The sequence below is a fragment of the Lissotriton helveticus genome, chromosome 9 (genome assembly GCF_964261635.1).
Source record: "Lissotriton helveticus chromosome 9, aLisHel1.1, whole genome shotgun sequence".
NCBI classification, from domain to species: domain Eukaryota; kingdom Metazoa; phylum Chordata; class Amphibia; order Caudata; family Salamandridae; genus Lissotriton; species Lissotriton helveticus.
The window spans coordinates 660,320,752-660,343,606 of record NC_136070.1 but is presented as its reverse complement, the minus strand read 5'-3'; the positions used below and the strand labels follow the sequence as shown (position 1 = coordinate 660,343,606).

Genomic DNA, 22,855 nt, shown 5'->3' with positions numbered 1-22,855 from the left:
GACGCCTGCGATTTGATGTCTCCTGGTGAGGTTGGAGTTGAGGATGAGTTGAGGATGATGCCCATGTTTCTAGCGTGGTCGGAGGGGAATAGGACTCTTTACAACGAATTCACTTTTCACACATTCCATTACAACGCGTTTGTTACAACGACCGCGTTTCAACGCGAACCATTACATTGTAAGTTATTTCAACAACTTGCTTTAGGGGGCGCGCTTGACTTAGGAATAGTATTATTTACTATTCCTACTCCAGCTTTTGCAACAGCAGGGAAGGTGTTTGATTGTAAATCCAACACCAGTGTGCCCCTACAGCAAGTCGTTGAAATGACTTGAGATGTAATGGTATGCGCAGTACCAATGCGGTTGTTGTAACAACCACGTTGTAAAGGAACTGCGTTGTACCAACAGCGTTGTAAATGCTGTTTCCTTTGAAGGGTGAGTGGGTGGGACCTCGTGCTGTGGGTCACCAGCTGACGTCCCAGGGTGAGTTATTGCTGCCGAATATCAATACGTCCGTCTTGTCACGGTTAAGTTTGAGATATTTGTCTCTCATTCATTTGACTACTTGGTCATGCACATTTTGAAATTATTTTTGGTGGTTTTGGTGTCTTCTGAGAGGGATAGGATGAGTTGGGTGTCATCTGTGTAAGGGATGATGTTTAGTCCGAGGGTCCAAATGATGCTTGCTAGAGGTGTCATGTATACGTTCAAGAGAGTGGGGCTGAGTGAAGTACCTTGCATGACTCTGCAGATGTGGTCTTTGGGTTCTGAGGTGAACGGAGGGAGCTTGACCTGTTGGGTTCTTCCGGTCAGAAAGGAGGCTATCCATTTGGGAGCTGGTCCTTGGATTACATTCTCTGGAGTCTGGAGATGAGTGTGTTGTGGGAGACTGTGTCGAAGGCGAAGGAGAGATCCATGAGGATTAGTGCAGCAGTGAGGCCTTGATCTAGTATGGTGTGAATGTTGTCTGAAGCTGCAATGCGAGCTGTATTGGTGCTGCAGTTGCTGCGAAACCTGATTGCGAGCTGTCCAGGAGTTTGTGGTGTTTAAGGTAGTGGGATAGCTAATGGTTGATGGCCTTTTATATGTCTTGAACTGAGAAGGGAGCAGGAAGATGGGTCGGTAGTTGGATTTCTTTGAGGAGCGGGGTGACTTTTACGTATTTCCAGATATTTGGGAAAGTGGCTGTAGCGATGGAGGTGTTGATGATGGTTGTGAGTGCTGTGCTTGTTGTGGGTCTCCCTAGGTTGATGAAGCAGTGGGAACATGGGTCCAGGGGGCCCGATTGGCTAGATGCTAATAAAGCTGCTGTGTCTTTGTTGGTCATCAAGGTCTCCTCTGTGAGTGGAGTGACCTTAGTGTTGGAGGCCTGAGGTAATGTGTGGTGTGGTTGAGGGGCGAAGTTCCTGTAGATTGTAGACATCTTGTTGTGGAAGAAGTTAGAGGGTTGGTTGCAGAGTCCTTGTGACAGGGTGATGGAGGTGGAGGTGGCTGCCAGATTTGAGGATTCCTTAATGATGGTGAAGAGTTCTTAGAATTTATTATTCCTGGCTTCAATCCTCTGGGTCAGAGCTTTTTTCTTGGTGTCTTTCAGTTTGTCATGGTAGCTCCTGATTGAGGTCTTGTAGGCCTTCCTATAGGCGGGCTCTTGTGAAGTTCTTCATTTTCTTTCTAACTCTTTGCATCACCTCTTGGACTCTCGGAGTGTGTTGGTGTACCAGCTTGCTTGTTTGTTTGAACTCTACGGGTCGGCATTTATGAAGGGTGTAATGATTTTGACCCTGGTGGAGATCCAGTTATTGAAACAGTCTGTGTTTCTGTTGATGTTGTCGGAGAAGAATGGCGGTGGAGCTGGAGGGTGTTGAGCGATGTGACTTTGGTCACCTACTTTCAGCTGCGGCTGCGTAGCCTCTCTGTTGGTGCCATGGGTGTGGTTGAGACGGTGAAGTCTATGATGAAGTGGTCACTCCAAGTGAGCATGGAGATGTGGCTGACCTTGATTTTGTTGCTAGAGGTAAAGATGGGATCCTGGGTGTGTCTTGGGCATGCGTGGGCCCTTTCATGAGCTGAGTGAGTCCAATGTTTGGTAGGCTGTCTAGTAGGTTTGTGGTGTTGGAATCTGTGGGGTCGTTGAGATGAAAGTTGAGGTCACCGCAGACGTTTTTGGAGTTATGGCGAATGGGGTGACGAGGTCAGAAAGGAGGTTGCTGAAGTTGCTCTGCGATCCCAATGGCCGGGATGTGAGAATCCCACAATGGCCACCTGTCTGGAGCTTGAACTGTAGGTGTTCTAAGAAAGTAGTTTCTGGGTCATTGGTGGTGTGCATTTGATGGTGTCTCTGTGGATGATGGTAATGCCACCGCCTGGTGAGGAAAGCGAGATCTGGTGCATTAGAGTCGTTGAGGTGACAGACCTCAGTTGCGTGCCTGTTAAAAGAGCGGGTGTTGAGGAGCATGCATGCAAGTGTTGTTGGTGAGCGGGTGAAGAGTTGTGCAAAGTGAGGGTCAGGTGGTGGAGTCAGGAGTGGTGCTGTGTGAGTGGATATAGCTGGAGGGTGCAAGAGTGTGGCGGCAGGTGAAGCGGTAGTGTAAGCATGTGAAAGGAACAACATGAAGTGGTGTGCGGTGAGGCAGCAGCGGTCTTGGTGGTGTCCGTGGTTTAGACAAAGGAGTTCACTGAACTATTCTCATATAATCTTATTACATAAATATGGGACAATCTATTAGAATGTGGTAATTTTATGTCGGTTTTTCTAATAAACTTCTGGCCTGATATAGAGTTTAGTGAACAGCTTAATGGCCACCAAGGCAATGGAGTATTGTACTCTGCCGGTCTGACAGGTATCCATCCACCTAATTTAGAGACATCCGTCGACCCCACGGACATAACTGTACATTGGCAGGAACCGGTGTCACATGCTAGAGAATACTTTATAATCTGTATTTAATAGAGAGATTGGCTGGTATGATTTCACCTTTTTGGGGTTTTAGTGGGTTTCAGAATCAGGACTATCGGGCCTTCCCGCTATCTCAGGAGTCTAAGCATACTCCAGATATATAGAACTAAACAATTTCTACCAGAATGGTATTACCATTTCCTTCAATAGCTTAGAAAGCTCTGATGGGATGGCATCTGGACCTTCCACCTTCCCATTGGTAACATATTTCAAATGTTCCAAGATTTAAGCCTTGGTTATCGAGCCTCAAGGTACTCCCTTCAAGTTTCTGTAAGCCCTGGGAGGTCACTCTCCTGTAGCCACTCCCTTAGGTTGCCCAAATCAGGACAGAATTTCTCAGTATAAAGTGCAGAGAAAAGAGAAACTAAATGCTCTTCAATTTACCCAACCTTATTAAAAATATCACCCCAGGAATTAACAATCAGCTCCTTAATATTGTTTCTAGCCCTCTCTAATCTAACCTTCCATGCCAGAACATCTCCCGACCTCTTGCCGTACTCAGAGATTCAGGGACTCAGCCTGCCTGCCAATGCTCCCTACACTTCTTGTTCAGCTTGATTTTAGAATTTAGCTGGGCATTTCCCAACTTCTTGCTCGCTTGGCCCCTGCAGTGGGAGGAATTTTGTGCCTACAGCGGCCTCTAATATTCCCATTTCCAGTTTGAAAGCAATATGCTTGGTCTTCTCTTGTTTGTTCTTCGCGAATGCTTGGCTCTGTAGAACCCCACGTATAAAAGCCTTAAACTCATCCCAGTCCGCGGCGGGGGAGGCAGATCCTATGTTATCAATTAAGAACTCATCAATGGCTTTTTTCATAGCCAATCTGACTTCTACGTCTAGGAGGAGGGCTCGATTAACCGTCCACCTGGTATTCTGCATGCCACCAGTGCGGGCAGGGAAATCTGTGTTCGCCACCACTTGGTGGGAGCATTTATATAACTCTTGCAAAACTGGAGCAAACACAAAGTCTCCTCCTGCTGGCTGGGAGCAGACTTTTGATCCATTTCCCCCCGCCTGGAGAGAGAGCAACATTAGTAATTGCTCACTATGGGCAGGAACAATGTCGGCACTCGCTGCATGCGAGGAGCTGGCTGTGGCATTTGGACTCCCACCACAGCCCCCAATTAGTATATGGTGGGTTCCCTAGGTGGGGACCATGGCACCCATCTTTAAGTAATGAGGGCCCTGGGAAATGGGGTCCTCAGGACCAATAACGGCTTGGGGAGATGGGGCCACACGGTCACCTCCCCTTTTTCTTTTAGTAATGGCCCTATGGGATCGGGTCCCCAGGGCCTAACAAGGCTGTGCGAGGGGAGGGCATGTAGCCCCCCTCCCCTTAATTAAAATAAATGGCTCCGGGGAATGGGGTCCCCAGGATCTAACAAGGCTTGGGGAGACGGGGGGGCGCGCCCTCTTTAATTTAGCAAATTTGCCCCGGGGATAGGGTCTCTGGGGCCTAATAAGACTCCGGAGGGGGCCATGGGGCCGCCTCCCCTTTAACAAAAACCTGTTCTGGGGTTGGGGTCCCTAGGGCCAAATAAGGCTCGGGAAAGGGGCCTCACAGTCCCCAGTACACGTTAATTAAAAAATGGCCCTAGGGAGTTGGGTCCCCAGGGCCTAATAAGTCTTGGGGAGGGGGACCAGATGGCCCCTTCCCCTTTAAAAAAATTACCCTGAGGGATGGGGTACCCAGGGCCTAATAAGGCTTGGGGAAGGGGGACACGTGGTTCCCTCCCTGTTAAAATGAATAAGGTACTGGGGAATGGTGTCCCCAGGGCCTAATGAGACTTTGGGCAGGAGCCACATGACTCCCCTCCCCTTTATAATATATATATATCCCTGGGGGATATGGTTTCCAGGGCCATAATAGCATCGGGAAGGGGCCCACGTACCCCTGTCCCAGTTTAAAAAAAAAGGCCCTGGGGGATGGGGTCCCCAGGGCCATGCCCTGTGGCTAACTCCTTGTTGTGCGCTGCCGGAGGACGTGTGCAGTAGGGGTTGGCTGCATGGGGGTGCTTGGCTGCAACCAGGCTCTGTGGCCAACCCCCCACTGTGCACGACTAAAGAACCTCCCTTGTGTTTGATTGGCTGCTTTTATGCGGGTTGGCACAGGGCCTGGCCATGGGCCGTGCACAGTTTGGGGTGGGTTGCATGCGGGGGGTTGGGTGCACGGCCTTGCTGCAGGGTTAGGTATGGTAATTAAATGTTACTTTATGTTAATAAACCCAAGAACTTCACAGGAAAAACAATTGTTAAAGTAACATTATAGTTAGGTGAAATGTTCGGTAACAATGTAACTTTCTAAACTCATTTCAGTATTTTTTAGAGTTTAAAATGTTTTGTTGTTACATGTCACCTAATTATAATATATATATATATATATGTATATATATGTATATATATATTTTTTTTCAAGTATATATATATACATATGCTACTTATGCATTATAATGACATAAGCCTTAGCAGTGAAGTACGTTCAGAAGGGTTTCAATAGGTAAACAGCATGTAGATCCTGTAGCATTGACTGAGTAACATGGCCCAGGATCAGACTCAGCTGGAAGCCGAGTCTGCTCCTGTGGTTAGCAAGTTGCTCCATTCTTCTATTTTTAGTCCCCATGAATGCATTACTGCTGAATCATTCTCAAAAATGTCCCTTCTGATTGAGTCTTTCTGAGAAATACCATTTAACAATTGAAACCCCTCAGAAATGACTTCACTGCTCAGACTAATTTCATTCCCGTTCTGATAACCGCCTATATTTCATAGCTTGGTCAAAGCGCTGTTGACAATATCAAATACAAAGACCCTTGTAGATTTGTTTTGTTGCGGAACACAAACAGTAATATGACTGGACAATGAGTGTTATTCCTCTAAATCAATGCAGTCTGTAACTTTAATTTTGAACACTTTTTTACAGAATTTGTTCACAATCACCTGTGCTGTCTGTCCACTGTTGTACTGAGCACCTACTGGATCCGTTTTCATGATTGTGTTTCTTTTTCTGACAAAGGTATTCCTGAATGAAATAATACTCATACTTAGCTCCTTGCTCCTGTATATCAAGCGTATGTTTAGTGTATTTGATATACCATCTAAATGATTACCAATCTCTTTAATTAGGCACCTCTTTGGGGTGGGTTGTTAGTTACATCAGTATGCCTCGGTCTCACTAGGGTTTAGCTCCTTTTGATAACATCCTTAATTGCTGTGGACAGAAATTGGTCGTATTCATCTGATTACTTACCGGCAATCTTCAATACTCCAAGCCCTAGTCTTTCTGATCATAGGCTTTGTAAATAAAGCCCGACCGCCTTTCTTGCATCCATTCATTTTGCTTTCTGTGTTGGTGTCTGTCAGGACCCAGTGCTGCATCTTCTCATTCCTGGTTGATGTTGGCAATTGGCATCTGATCGATGAGTTGTTAGAATCTTATGGCTGTAGAAAGGCTGGAAGGTCCTTGGATGCTTGTTTCCAGTCCAGGGAGGACCTGGCCTGGCAGTTCGTGCTATACTGTTCCCATGTGACACAGGGTCAGAACTGATTTGCATATGGCTGGGTTCAAACTGGAATGGCATGGGGAGCAAATAACGATGGATTCAGGCCCGACATCTGTACTGGGTGAATGTAAGACATTGTTCTGCATGCTGTCCATCAATTGTTCTTTTTGAAAGTGGACAAAGCAAATAACGTCCTTCCTTGTTAAGGAAGAGTGGTTTGTCTGTCTCAGGGTAAGGACTCACATAACCTAGGTACGGTCTGGACGAGGAAGACAGATAAAGGTGCTAATGTCTCGTTGTACCCAGACATTATGTAGTGAAACAACAAAGTCATCACTTTGAAACATGTCATGTTTTCATATGTCTCTGCAGGAAGATGAAGGGTGTCGGGACTGTCAGTTTTCCTTGATAAAGTCATAAACGTTTTTGTTGTTCCTAAACCTCTGTTTCAAGGGTAACATTATTTAATGAGCTCCTCTCTAAATATTGTTCGAGTTCCACGATTTCAGAAACTGGCTGGGTAGGTGGGGTCGTGGCTTACTCCTTTATAAACTGACTTTCTTTCTTACAGCGATGAAGTTGCAGCCTCTTTCTGACACCTTCAAACCCCTGCAGGAATACATACCATGATATCACCAATCAGAGATCAATGAGGAGGTGTCCTGTATTTTGTGGAGGCAGGGTTTGGTGTTTACATTATCATTTTCTCAGAGAATGTGATATGAAATCTCCTCAATGTGATGCATTAAAAGTCTCGTCATTCCTGTGCGATAGTAACAGACTCCGATTCAAAATGGAAGTATGTTGTCACTGGGGTGGGGCGGTCACACCCCTCTCACTCTCTCTGATCACCTCTTTCTTATTCTGCCCACAGATAATCGCCTTCGATGAGCTCAGAACTGACTTCAAGAGCCCGATAGACCAGGGAAACCCAGCAAGAGCGGTGAGTGTACCCCGGTGTCGATGTGGGGGAGGGGGCAGGGAGTTTCTGTCGTTGGTGGATGTCTTTAATGAAGGGGTCTGCGTCATGAGACGAGTCAGTCACACGTCAGGAAGCTAGACCACATTCTCCGACAAACTAGAATGGCCTTTCCTTTTATGGGACAGGCGACATGTGGGGAGCTTACACCAAGCCCATAGAGAGGAGCATAACTTGGGAGGGGGGGGCATGGCCCCCAGTTCCAACCCCATAAAAGCGACACAGAGAAGGGGTTTCATCTAAAAACATTTTAAAAGAATGGTACAATTTGAAGAGATTTCTGAACGCGCATTGCTTTTTTGGTTTCTTCAACTCTTCATGTTGGAATTTTTTGATAGTTCTTTCGTGACAATTTCTGAGGAACATGGGTGGTAAATGATGCATTTTGAAATACAATTCCAGATATTGATAACAACTCATTAGAATGTAAATACTATATTCCTATTGGTTTGAGGTCTCTTTCTCTAGCAACTTTGAAGGCACTGTCCACCAAATGTAGCGTTAGTCACACTGGTGAAAACTGGATAAACTTGAAGTGCAAATCTACGTTGAATTGAAATATGGAGCTAAGTGAATGTGGAAGGGTCAGTGTTGCATTTTAGGCTTGCATGAACATGAGGGCACTCATAGCAGAAGCTGCAGCCTCTGGTTACATTGGTGAGCATGAAGGGTCTCCTTGATAATTCCGTCTCTAACACCTTCTGGTCTTTCCTACCTCTATCTCTCTAAGTCATGGCCTCAATCTGTCAACATACTGATTTTGCCCCCGCACACCCTTAGTGTTTCTCATCAGTGTGCCCCCAAAGGAGATGCTGCATGCGTATAAGGCAATCTATTTTTCCTCACCTTCGTCATGCCATTCTCCGCCCTGTTATGGCCACCTGTTTGGCAGATTAAACTCCACAGTGTACTCAAAGACGTGGCAGACACCACACCTAGAACCAATGAGTGTGCTGGTGCCCCATGTGTGACAAGACCAGTGTTTCTTTCCCTTCTTCAGAGCCACACACCGTCAGAACCATAAATGCCTCTGACTAGGCTTGGGCGTAGGACTACTCTACGCTTGCTTAGTTTGCGTAGTTTGTGCAACTATGCGCTACACGAATTGCATGTAGCACAGTGCAAAAACGCGTAGCGGGCATTTTTTGCTTGCTCGCGGTCCTCAACATCATGTTGGCAATGGCGAGCGAGCAAAATAACATCCCCGCGAGACTTTTTCCTCGTTCGCGATCAGCAACATCAAGTTGTCGATCACGAGTGTGGAAAATAAACGTCCCGGCGAGATTCTCAATGCGGGGAGGTCAGGTTTCTCATTGCGAGTGGTCGCGTAAGCTCGCGACCGCTCGCGATGAGAAACTACCAGTCCGCGTTGAGAAAGCTGCCGCTCGAGTACAAATCTACTCGAGCGGGAGAAAACGACCGCTTGCACTATGCAAGATGCGGTTTGCACTGATTGCACAGTGCGGACAAGCATCCAGCACTGTGCAATCAGTACGAACAGCATTTTGCACAGTGCACTATGCAGTTTGCGTAGCTTGCGTAGTGCGAAGTGCACTTCGAGTAGCTACGCGTAGTGCGACTACGCAAACGCCCAGGGTAACCTCTGACCCTATGCACTCTCCTCTCTTTTTCTACATATATAAACCACTGCCCCTTGAATCCTATAAAAAGCATCCAAACCCCATCATACCTGCCAGCCTGACCTTCTCGAACTAGAGGTCACGGGTGTCCTCAGTCAAACACCTGCTGCTCAAACTCCTGCCATCACCCTCTTCTCTCTATAACAGCCCCGTCCGATCACTCTGTCTAGCACATTGTGTCAGTCTCATAGTAACATTCTCATTTCTTATCTAAGACCTCAAGAAATGTCCAACCCACCATCCTGTACACTCATAACTCTGAAGAGACTCCACCCTCCCTGTTGATCTGCACGGGCTCCTCAGCCCCACAACACAGCTGCTTTTTTCTCTGGCTGTTCCATGTCCGCTTAACCTAGCGAACCAAAAAACCTAAACCTCTCGCCCTTCATTTCACCCATGCTGCTCTCACCCATTTCACTTTGCACCCACATCCTTGGGCCTTGCTTCCCCGTTTTCCATGTCCACAACCCTTGGGCCTTGGGCCTGTCGACACCATTACTAGCTTCTTGTCCTCTCTTTCCAGTGCACAATACCTCAGACTTCCTGCCTCCATATTACCCTCGTACATCCTCTTCCATGGCCATCCTCTATTGCTTTCACCATCAAAGTTAGGACATGAACAGGTGCCTGTACTGACCTTATTTAGAGAGTATTCTTTCACATTTGTGATCATGAAATTAAATTACCGTGCTCGCCATCTATTTTCGTCAAATGAAAAAAACACGCTTGTGTAAGTGTAGGTACTGGTAGCAGTAGAACAACAAAACGTATGTTCTGTGAGCATTTGTACAAAATGGTAACCCACATCACATATAACATAACATCAAACATCATGTTGCGTAAGTACTACACAACACAAGACCTGTGTACATAAAATAACATAAAACAAAGCAAGAACACAATAACAAATTGTCCCATTTCTGAAATTCAGAGCCCAATTGGGGCTAATGTCTCTTCAATATAAATGAATAGCCCCGATCTCTTGGGCCATGGCCAGAAGGTCCGAGCAGCGTATTGTTTTTAAACAGTCTCAAACCGGATCTATCATATACATAATTTAACTCAAATATTCCCTGTAGGCAGTAGTCTATTTTAACTGTACTCCCTGGTCTATAACACTGTTGACGCGTTTCGTACCCTACACACATTTCTGGGTTCTCCTCAGGACTCAGAACTGCTGGCCAATTCACTCTAATTGTGTGTAATCCAATCAGTGCATTTCTACATCTTTGTTTCTGCATGTTGATTTTCAGGGGATCACAGCACTGACTTTTCTGTTCTGCGTATATTATATCTTTATCCTTTACACGCAACATGTTGGGAACAAATCAGTCTTCTGCATCCGTAGCTTTGAAATGCCCGCAGACGTAGAGTGAATTGCCCAGTAATTCTGGGGAGAACCCAGAAGTGCAGGGTTCGAAACGGTAGAGTCCAGGTTAATTCTTGTTTATTCAAATCCGTTCCTGTGAAATAAATAAGGCAATTTAACAATACGTATGGAATCATCCTTGAGAAAGAAATATTCTGTTCAACAGAAAGCCTTCAGTTCCGGATCTTTACGCATGCGCGTACAGAGCGCCCAGGTGTATTGAGGCTACACACTAATGAAAACCAATGCACTTGCTACGTGATGCCTGTCAATATTTACGTGTCCACAATGATGATCTGTCCCTTGCCGTCCAAATACTTTTCTGGCTCGGTCCCTCGTTAGATAACTGCTTGTCTGACTCTGCTTAGCACCGACTCTTGTCGAAAGGTGTCAGCTCACACACGGTTGGTAAATGGTTCACCGGTGAGCGCGGGTTCCTGTTGTTTGGGGTGGTTGCTCTCCGCTCGTCGCAACGTATAATGAGGCAAGTTGGTGTGAAGGCAAGACTTTGTTGTAAGTATTTACATGTAGCAGAACCACCCGAAGCTGGTCACAGGCAACTTGCCTGAAACGTCTCCATCTCCCCTTCGCATGATAACATTCTACAGAATGCCACCTCATCAAGAACCCTCACAAGGAACATGATCAGCTGGCACAGTGTTCTAGTTGATCACACCAACCAGAACACTACACACTTCCTCATTCTTCTCGATACAATCAACCCTGGCAGCGAAGAGTCTTACCTAATTCCAGTGATACCCAAGACTTCGCAACCTTCAAGCTTTGATCATGCAACCCATGTCATCTTACTGTCTGTTACCATTATTTCAACACAATGGAGGCAAGGAAGCTAAGGGAAATAGAATATCAGATGCAGTGGGTGCTGGAAATAGATTATCTCCATGTATAGAAGTAGCTAAGCATGGGTGACAAAAGCAGGGCCATACTGGAAACCTAAATCAGCACTGGCAAAGATATTCAAACCAGCAGTCCTACCTTCCCCATCCAGTAGCAAGCTACGATTAGATGGAACTGAAGGGAATCCTGATAGGAAAATACCAGAGAAGAGTCCAGCCTTGGATGAGAGAACCCTCAAGGGTCAGACTACTGTTAGACAGTCAGATATTTATGATTACAATTTGAAAGGAAAAGATCATTTGAGAAACATCCATGTAGAGGTAGAACCAAAGCCCAATAAGAGATGTGCTCAGGCACTCTGCACCATGAGATGTGCAGGTGTTAATTGGCGACAGCATGAGTAGTAGTGCTAATGATAATAATGCCTACGCAGGCCGCGACCTAAAAACGGAAGTGAAAGGGAGTGAAGGTCCGTCACAGCGGATGGCTGGGTACCTCTGACGAAGAACTTACCATGCTCAAAATGCATTGGGTCTTTTACTGTACTGGGTCAAAGGATAGTTGGCATCACGTGTCTATGTTTAAGTTTGGATAAACAGCATATGGCATCTGAAAATGAGGAATAAAGCATTCCAGTTCAACTTATCGGTCTCCAGAGTGATTTTATAAGAATGGAAAACATGGATTACTCAACACGTTAAATAGATGAGAATACAATTGGATTACTCTGGTTAATGTTAAAAACGGTTTAAATGTGAAGGACTGTTGTCCTAATCTCAGCAGTGCAGCAGTTGGTGTCGCCACTTTCGCACTATTGTCCATCATCTTTTGATATGCTGTGCCGCTCGTAGCCGCGGACTTCTGCTGGGGAGTTTGTGGACACAGGAAACGGACTCCAAGGCCCAGGAGGCCTCCAACCTTGCTCACCTGTGCCTCCTTGCCCCGCCTCCACGCGCCACATAACGTCTCGCGGCCCCCGCTTCGTGGGAGCCGCTCGTAGCCGTGGACTTCTGCTGGGGAGTTTGTGGACACAGGAAACGGACTCCAAGGCCCAGGAGGCCTCCAACCTTGCTCACCTGTGCCTCCTTGCCCCTCCTCCACGCGCCACATAACGACTCGCGGCCCCCGCTTTGCAAGGGCGGGCCCGTTTGAGCCCGTTAGAGCCTGGTAGAGGCTGGGCTGGGCTCCCCCCTCTAAGGCCCTGGTCACTTCAAAAGGTAACATTTACGCCAGTTTTAATCTGCAGCATTGCTATCTCTATTTGTCACGCAATGTCAGTGCGTAACAGAATAGGGAGGAAAGGAGCGGGGACAGGGTATGTTGCCGGGACCCTTGATCAATTTATCACGAGGGCTTCCTCAGTTCTGGCACACGAGATAACGCTTAAGGAACGCCACCTCTCGATGGACTCAGTATTCTTAAAAAGATCATCCCTGGGGGCCATCCAGAACGCGTGCACGCCAGATAAACATGGCCAGGTTGACACGGCAATTGTTCCTCAGGAAGATACTACAAGTACACAGGACACTCCAGCTCCTTTAATATCCCGGGGCATTGAGCCGTACTCACCGACAAATATAGTATCAGGGGTGGTAACAGCTCTTGAGGAGCCCCGCTCAGTAGGTGAGCACTTGAAGGGGGCAACTGCGAAAAGAAAGCGAGGAGCAACCCAAGCTGGTACTCAACAGAAAGGGAAGAAGTCTACGAATTGCTGTCAAGGCACCCAGAAGGAGATCTCTAATGATGACCCCTTAACTATACTTCTCAAGGAGCCCAGTCAGAGGGAACTGTGCCAAATAGTGTTGACCCAGTGATTGCTTTGGGCCCATTGCAGATCGAGGAAACATTTTGGAAGAAAGTAGAGGCCCTCTTATCAGCTCAGCTGGAGCCCCTTGTGCACAGACTCAATGCAATTGAGCAGAGACTGGGGAAGGCAGAGGGAGTGATAATGTGCACCCTGGGTAGCATTGATAACAAGATAGAGAGGGGTAATCATTCGAAGAACATAGGCAGGGAGGGTGAAAGGGAGTGTGCAACTGATCCAAATCCTACCGTTATACCGGCGACAATTAGTGCTGTGCAACCACTGGAGAGTGCTAAATCAGTGGGGGAAACAATAGAAGGAGAATGATTGACTGTGCCAGGTCACAGGAGTTGCAGGGTAATGAGGAGAGAGAAAGAAACACTGTAAAGACAATGCATCCCCATTTAGATCTACCTTATGTTGCTGTCCTGACGGGGGCCCCTGAACTAAAAGTGGACGTAGAGGAATCTTATGATCAACTGAAAAACAAAACAATACATTGGTTAAACTATAACAGACCTCTGCCCCAAGATGCTCACTGTAAAATTCTCTTCGTAAGGAGGGTGAGCTGAGTGGGAAACAGGCAAAAAACCAGGGGATTGCATTGTGGTGAACTTTAAAGAACCGAAAGTAGCAAAGTATGTCACTCATGGTCCCCAGATACGCACACAATCAAATATACAGGCACAAGATTTATGTTATTTTTACAAGCCAGAAATTATTGGGCCCATTGGAGGGCATTGGGAAGATCGTAGGGGGTGGACGGTGCAGTTAGATAGAGGGTGAGGGAGGGCCCATAGAGAGAGGAGCGAGTTCCCGGATAATGACGCTCAGAGAGCATATACACATGAGAGCCAGGTAGTCCAAATAAGGGAAGGGTATGCTCTCCCGTTGTTCAATAAATATGCGCCATTGGGCCAGGGTAGCCACCTCAGCGAAGTAGACTGACTACCTGAGGAGAAGATAGGTAAAGAAGGGGAGTCACAGCCTAGAATACAAGTAGGGGAGCCCCCAAAAAGAGTACCTCTAAACGCGAACAAATTGGCACCAGGTAACTTACACCAAGCTAGACCTATAGACGCCCAAATAACCAGTGAGCCCATCATGACATCCAGTCCCCCCGCCAGTGGTCACTGGAGCACCTTGGAATTAGTGTCCTGGAACGTGGCGGGTCTATCAGCCAAATTCCAAAATACTGAGTGGCTGGAATACATCAATAGATTTAATATGATCTGTGTCCAGGAAACCTGGGAAGTTATGTTATGTTATGTTACTGTTCGTTTTATAGAGCGCTCAGCTGCTCCGAAGAGCGTCCCGGCGCTAAAGATCATCACACCAGATACCAGCAACTAACACACCTCCGTGACGGCACCAAAAATAACCATAATGGCATTACAGGACAAAAAGATGGGTCTTAGGTCCCTTTCTAAAGACCGAAAGATTGGAACATGTCCGCAGCGCCAGGGGCAGCGTGTTCCAGAGACGGGGTGCGAGGTAACTGAAGGGGCGACCTCCACTGCGAGCACGTTTCACTGTTGGGACGATGGCATTTGCCTGGGCAGCAGACCTCAAAGGTCGCGATGGAAGATAAAAGTTGACCCTTCTCTGCAAATATCCAGGGCCGACATTGTGAAGCGCCTTAAAAGCTGTAGTTAAAGTCTTAAAGAAGATGCGCTTACGAATCGGCAGCCAATGCAGGGAGACAAGGAGGTTGCTGGCCCTGGCTCTTCTAGTTAAACCAAAGATTGCCCTGGCTGCTGAATTTTGAACTATCTGCAGACGGGTCAACAGATATTCAGGAAGACCTAAGTAAAGGATGTTAGCGTAGTCTAGGCGAGAGCCTATTAGTGCTTGCACCGTGATCTTCTTGTGCTCCAAAGATAGATATGGCAAAAACTTACGCAGCATCCTTAGGATGGCAAAGCACTTCCCAGTCAGGCCAGCCACCTGGGCTTTGAAGGAAAGAGTGTTATCAACCATCATACCCAGATTCTTTGCTGTAACCGAATCGCTAGCAGGGGGGAACATAGCCGAAGGCCACCATTGCTTCCATCTCAGGTCTGCCGGACAACCAAAGAACAATATCTCAGATTTGTCGGAGTTGCATTTGAGGCCACTTTTCCCGAACCAATCAAACACAAACTCCAGACACTTCCGGATAGCTGCTCCGTCAAAGTCACAGCCCCTGTCACAAGTGAACAAGAGCTGTGTATCATCCGGATAGGATATGATCTGGGCCCCTAGCTCCTTCACCCGTGCCGCCAAAGGAGTGAGGAAGATATTAAAAAGGGAGGGACTGAGGATGGAGCCCTGCGGGACCCCAACATCAAGCTGCGGCATCGGGGCGGAAAAATGGGGGGGCCCAGATCGTTTGTCTCCGGTCGGCCAAAAAAGATTGAAACCATGCGAACACCGTTCCCCGCAGGCCAATCTCCCAGAGTCTTGTTAGGAGGAGGTCGTGGGGAACGGTGTCAAAGGCCGCTGACAGATCAAGCATGATAAGCAGGGCCTTTCCACCCCTGTCGAGAGTCTCCTTCACAGCCTCGGTTACCTCAAGTAGAGCGGTTTCAGTGCTCAGGTTAGATCTAAACCCGGACTGTGACTGATGTAATAGGGAGTTTCCCTCTAAAAAGTTGGTCAGGGTCGTATGAACATGCTTTTCCGTAATCTTGGCCAAGGCCGGAAGCAACGAGATTGGCCTGTAGTTAGACTGCAGTTTAGCATCTGCATTCGGTTTTTTAATGAGGGGAAGAACTAAAGCCTGTTTCCACGACGAGGGGACTTTGCCCGAATTCAGAGAGGCATTCATGATAGGATTGATGATCGGGTTAAGAGCAGGTGCCAGGGTCGCAAGACACTTGGCGGGACAAGGGTCCAGTGGAGAGCCAGATTTCAGGCTAGACAGAAGATCGAGCGAGGCCTCAAGCTCTATGGAGGGGAAACAGTGCAAGGTAGGACCCAAAGAGTCCATATGCGAGGCCAATGGATGTAACCAAGGGAAAAAAGAGCCGTCGACCATAGAGCCCACGATCGAGATGTTATGGGTTCCTTGCAAGGCTGCCTGGATGGTACGTATTTTATTAGTAAAAAATACTGCAAGCTCCTTGATCCATGGTTCCGAGAAAGCAGACGTAGGAGTGCAACAGGAGGGAGAGATGAATTCTTTAACAATCTTAAAGATCTCTTTGAAGGAGCTATCTGCTTCCTCGATCCTTTTAGCTAAGAAGAATTTTTTAGCTGCAGTGATCTCTCTGTGATATTCTTTCACTGCTTCTCTGTAGGACTGCTTAGCAGATGTATCGTACTGCCTCCTCCAAATTCTCTCCAGCTGCTTACAGTGCCTTCTCTTAGTAGCCAGGGTAGCAGAAAACCACGGGGCTGATGCTCTTGCCAGTTCTGATCTAGCTAGGCGGGGTGGTGCCAAGACTTCCAAGCGTGTAGTGAGCCAGTGCTGAAAACACCTAACATCGTCCTCCAGTCTACCCGTGAGAGCACAAGGATGGGTCTCTAAAGCCTGGGTGAGCATGGCCGGGGTGACTTTGTGGAAGGCTCTAGAGTTACGAGCTGTTTGCCGCTGCGAAATGCGAGCGGCTACTGGCTGATGTACTATCGTGAAATCCGCTAGGAAATGGTCCGACCAGAGAACTGGGGCTAGGGAGGAGAGGGCAACCGGAACGGTCGAGAAAATTTGGTCTAGAATATGCCCTTTCTCATGTGTAGGAGACTGCAGGTACATATGAAGTCCCACCGAAGATGTCATGTCCAAAAATGTTTGCACTTCAGAATCCTCACCCTTGTCCATGTGGATGTTAAAGTCCCCGAGGATCAGGCAGTGATTTGTCCTAAGACTTAGAGTGGAGATGATCGATAGCAAATCCTCAATAAAGGAGCCTAGAGGGCCAGGCGGTCTATAAAGCAAGAGCCCCAAACAAGATTTATGAGGGGAGAGGGCCAGGGAGAAGGCAAGGGTCTCACAACCTGGTAAATCATCCATCGACAAGATGGTACAGGGAATGTGCCTCTTGATGATAAGTGCCACTCCGCCTCCCCTTCCCTTGCATCTATCTCGACGGAAAATAGCAAAAGAAGGCAAAGTAGATCCTACTAACTTCAATCTAGCTGGGTTTAAATCCTTTGGTGTCCCTGCGAGCAGATCCACGGCAGGCAGAGCAAGGGGGTGGCCTCTTAATATGGGTCCACCTGAGTCTGGAAGGGGTTTGGACAGATATAAATTGGAAATCTGACTGTATGATAGCTGTACAGTTCAAAAGGAAGGACCTCAGCTTAACTCTGGCCAATTTCTACAATGCTGGAGGAGGCAGAGTAGGTGAGCTGGAGGAAAGACTAGGGTCACAGAGAGAGTTGGATCAGGGTGCAATGGCCCCATTGATTTTAATAGCAGGGGATTTTAATTGCCATTTGTGTCCGAAAGTGATACCGTTTACGGAAGACTGGGCATCATGTAATTTAGAAAAGGGAGCCCACTTCGAGCATACGGTGGAAGGAAGGGAACTAAGCTGGGTGCTGAAAAGTTACAGTATGGAACATTCAATGGATTTGTTACTCACTAAACCTCATAAGCAGGTTAATCCCACATTTAAAGGAAGAGGACACATTTCATATATTGACTTTATACTTGTATCCCACCTGTTAAAACAGCGAATTTTGGGTTTTTCCATTGACTGTAGCGGTTTAAGTGACCACAACCCACTAACAGTGATGGGTGGCAGTGTCAAAAGTTAGTAAGGCCATAAGGAGGGGGGTAGAGGGTATCAGGGAGACAGTCACAGACCAAGGTTGGCGTTTAAAATGGTCCAAACTTAATGGAGAGAACTTCTATAAATCACTTTTGGAAGAGGGGAAACAGCACTTAGAGGTGTGTTAGACCTAGCGGTGAATGGCCCCCGCTTGTGGAGGCATTCGAAGAGTTAGGACGGCTAGTAGATGGCCTAATGCACACAACGGGGAAGGGTAAGAAAAAGACTGAGCCCAAGTGGTTTGATAGAGGGTGCTCCCTAGCCCAAAAGAATCTAAGAACGGCTGTCAAACAGAAGCCAAGAGACAATCAAAGGGGTATGCACTGCAGATGATCCTATAAGCAGGCAGTAAGGCGCCGGAAGAACGCGCTCCAAACCCAAACGTCGGAAGATCTTGGAGGAGCGGCTGAAAGGAGAGATCTTTCCACTTTTTGGAGGATAGTTATTAGCCCTTGCTTTCAAGATGGAAACAGCCAACAGATAGCATCTAACGTGCTCCCGGAACAGTGGGTGGAACACTTTAGAGGATTATACAATAGGGGGACCCCCGAGACCCAGGAGTATGATGTGAGTGGGGGGGTGAGACAGTGGCGCTAGAGTTTACATTAGAGGAGATTGTGGGGGGCATTAAAGGTTTGACCCGAAATAAGGCCCCAGGACCGGACGGGATCCCACCGGACCTCTTCCTAAGTAAAGTGGACCTGTGGGGCCCTGTTTTAAGAAGAGTGATAAACGCGGCCATAGTCTCTGGACTACCCTGCTCATGGTCGACGGCCATAATAGTGCCAATCTTCAAAAAGGGGAGCAGGGATAACCCCCAGTGTTATCGCCCCATTTCCCTGATAGACGTAACAGCTAATGTGTTGGGCCGAGTAGTCTTGAATTGCCTGATGAGTTGGGAAGAGGAACATCATATCCTTACTGCAGTCCAGTATGGATTTCGGGCCTGAAGATCCACGACTGATCAATGCTTGAACCTATATTTGTTGGTGACAAAATATACAGTTGCCAATAAGGAAAAGGTTTACTTAGCATTTATGGATCTGGCAGCAGCCTTTCATTGTGTGCATAGGGAGAAGTTGTGGGCCATAATGTCCAATTTACGGGTGGACACCGATCTCATTAAGATCTTGAGAGCCCTACACTGAAACACATCTGCAAAAGTGAGGTACAATTTGGAGGGAGGTAATACCGAGTCTTTTAATTGTACCAGTGGGGTCAGACAAGGGTGTATACTGGCCCCTTTTTTGTTCTCGTTATACATTAATGGCCTAGAACAATTCTTAATCAGACTAAAAGTGGACTCACCTAGAATAGGAAGCAGAGCGATTCCTGTTTTGCTTTATGCAGACGACGCGGTCTTGTTGACACGTACCCCACTCGGACTGCAGGGTCTGATAGATGGGTTTGTGGGTTTCATGAATAGCTTAGATTTATCTGCCAACCTGACTAAATCGTATGTTATGGAGGTGGGGCCCAAATGCCTGGAAAAAAATTATAAAATAGGCACCTCTAGCCTAGCGTAGATACAGTCCTTCTCATACCTGGGAATTGTATTTGATAGGGGCTTACATTTTAAACCACTGATTGAGGAACGATGTAACAAGTTAGTATCAAGCTCAGGGGCAATTGAATTTTGGTCGCAGATTGGGCGATGGTCACCTGAGCAGATGATGATTTTATATAACTCTATCTGTTACTCAAAAGTGGCTTATGGGGCAGAATTGTGGGGGATGGTGGATGTATCTAAATTGCAAATTAAGGAGAATAAATATCTGAGAAGGCTCCTCAAAGTCCCCCAGTGTGTATCCTTCCATATTATACATGAAGAATTGGGTTGTGAGTTTTTAAAGGATAGGGTGGGTAGTAGGCCCCTGCTTGCATGGCTAAAGATTTGGGTCAACCCAGAAGCCAGTCTGACAAAACAGATAATTATGGACTGCCTGGGGAGGGAGAAGGGAATGACCATCCCATGGCTCAAGTACGTTAAGGGTAGTTTGGAGAGCATTGGGTGCGAGGACCTTGTTCTGACGCCATCCTGTATAACAAAACGGGATCAGGTCAGAGTAAAGGAGATGTTTCTCAAACATAAAGCCATAGCACTAGAAGTTAGGGACAGAAACAAACAATCAGTTAATGCATATGCTTTAGTGAGGTCCTGTGGAGTACTGGAACCTTATCTCGCCCTTATACACAATGCCCAGGACAGATTTTTATTAACACGTTTTAGGCTCAACCTTTTACATCATTTACTAGCCGAGCCAGCAGGTTTTACAAATTCAGTTGAGTCACAGGGTCCCTGGGCTGCGATCAACGATCTCCGCAGGATACCCTTCATTTTGTATTATTATGCCCATTTTAACTAATGCCCAGGCGTCGCTTTTTCATAAATCTGTTTAAGAAGGCCAATTTTAGACATGCGACAGAAGCTCTTTTATATCTACAAATGGCCCGAGATCCCTGACTTTATTCTCTGTGATAAACATTTTAAGATCATCAGTCAAACTGAGAGACACTAAAGGAATCTGTTGAGCAAATATTACCATAACTGTGATGGTAAGGAGAAGGGGCGAATATTTGTCTCATATATGAACTGTATAACTAATAGTACTGGATTTCTCCTGATGTTTTCTTTTAAATTGTATATGTTCGCTTTTTTAAACTGTACTTTTATGGTGTTATATGAAAAATGCCGAATAAAGAATTTGATGATGATGATGATGAGAAGAATGAAAACAAAATACTCCAGGGGAGGCAAGATGGCGGCCGCTTAGTTGTGGCTGTTCACAGCGGAGCAGTGGAGATTAGGCTGGAGCCCCTGTAATTACCTCAAAGATATCTGACCCCTCTTCTTCTGCCGGAAATCGGTTACGGCAAGAAACTGTTCCAAAACCTGCACGAAGCGAATGCTCTCCCCACTGACCTGCCGTGGTTCTGCAGCACGGCTGTTGCGGGAACTGACGCTGGTCTTGACCGCTCTCACCGCCGGCCGCCGAGTCTGCCGAAGTCGCCCGTGAACGAAGGGGCGGGGCACAGGCGAAGCGTCTCTTACCCCGCGGTGCAGAGAGGAGGCTCCGGAACAAAGCTGCCGGGTTAGCCGGCTGTGGAGGCGCTGGCTCAGCGAGATCGAGATCGAGATTGAGAGGAGACGCGACGGCCCCCAAAGTGAACACTGGAGGCAAAGCAGCCGAGAGAAAGAAGAAGGCTGGCATCGAGAAGGCTGTAGGAGAGGCTGATAACGGCCTTAAGGTACAAACACAAACACCCCCAGTAAGAAAGCAGGTTGCAGCAAGGACAAGGCTGGCTACTGCTAATGCCCCGATCGCGGATATTTTTACAAAGGCGGGAAAAGAGAAGGGGGTAAAGGGGATAGTGCAAATCGGCGAGGGTGACAAGACTGAGATGGATGCAGGGGCAGGGGCACTCGAGGTAACCCCACCTGGCATACCCGAAGCACAAAACAATCCTGTGGTAGTAAAAATAACATCTGCTCCCCCAGAGACTTACAGTAAAACCTGTGGAAGCATAGAGGGGTCAGAAGACGCTGATATGGAGGACTCAGTGCTGATTGCCTGTACCAACTTTGAAATGGTCGAGGTTTGTGATGCAAGGCAACAGGAACAAGGGGCTCTAGATCCTACTATGCTACGGGTGGATGCCCATGACTCACAGGAATGTGATCTGGCCGACAACGGGGCAATCAATGTTGGAGATCGCAACTATCAGGAACGCGATGTGGCAAACAATGTGCCTCATTTGAAACTAGACAAAGGAAAGACAAAGGAAAGGAGAAAGACCCGAGTGAATGCTTCTACTCGGTGTCGGAGGGAGGCGAATGGTCTGAAGACGATGAAGAAGACCACAGCTCCTTTCTGGAGGATAGTGACCCCGAACTGGAAAGCGATCTTGAGCATAAGCCCCCGGTAACGGCAGTCAAAACCCAAATCGGCTCAAAAGGACAGAAGCCCCCCAAAGAGAGCTTAGTTGGGATCACTCCTCTGCAATGCCTTTGCAAGGGAGCCCCGGTGGGGCAGATGCCCAGATGTCACTTTAGGAAGTTATCCATCAGGAGATCCTTGCCCATAGAGAAGAAACCCGGCAAGACAGTCGTAAGTCCCAAGCAGTACTTAGGAAAATGCAGGGCGTCATCAGGAAACTCTCCAAGGTCTGCACCAACCTGGGAGATCAGATCTCGAACCTTGAGGAGAGAGTAGTCTCAACAGAGATGGAGGCTGCTGCTGCTACCAGCAAGGTTGATGCCCAAAGCTCCCTAGTCACGGACATTCAGTGGAAACTGTAGGACATTGAGAATCGCCTTAGGCGGAATAATCTCCGGATCCTTGGGGTGCCCGAGGGAGTTGAAGGAACTGATGTAAGAGCCTACATAATTAAGTTATTTGAGCAGGCCTTCCCGGAGCTCTCAAGTTGGAATTGGTCCGAAGAAATTCAGCGGGCACACCGTACCCCGTTTAAACTGAATAGAAACTCAAAAGAAGGTGATAAACCTAGGGCAATTTTAATTTTCCTGGCCAACTTTGTGCTGAGACAAGCAATCGCGGAAAAAGCTAGACCAGATGCCAAGAGGGTAGTTGAAGGAATGGCATTCTTTGTCCGGCCGGAATTCTGTCATACGACAGTTGAAAGACGCTGGAGACTTAGACATATGATTAAGCCGTTCCAGGACAAAAAAATGCAGGCCTATCTGATCAACCTGGCTCAATTGAAAATAATTAATGAAGGAAGGACTCTATTTTTTGCCTCAGAAATCAAAGCCAAAGAGTATTTAGAATCCCAGGGGAAGTAATGAATGTTAGTATTTTCTGCATAGGTAATTAAGCATCACACAAAAGGTTCTGTGGGACGGAGGTTTGCGGAGCACTGTTAGCATTGTTAGTTTAAGAGTTGTCAAGGGGCATGGCGATCGATATCTGAATGTACTGTATTTTTCTCCACTGCTCCAAATGTGACCATCACGTGCACAGACTTGGTCTGA

The 22,855-nt window shown here is 47.2% G+C and overlaps 1 protein-coding gene across 1 annotated transcript in view; it reads left to right on the top strand.

Annotated features, from left to right (window-relative positions):
• The window catches only part of CNIH2 (cornichon family AMPA receptor auxiliary protein 2), a 924,655-nt gene that overhangs the window by 365,126 nt on the left and 536,674 nt on the right, over nt 1–22,855 (top strand). Inside the window, exon 2 of the mRNA XM_078660749.1 lies at nt 7,330–7,398. Within this exon, the coding sequence (XP_078516875.1) occupies nt 7,330–7,398 (69 nt within the window). The remainder of the gene's footprint in view (nt 1–7,329; nt 7,399–22,855) is intronic.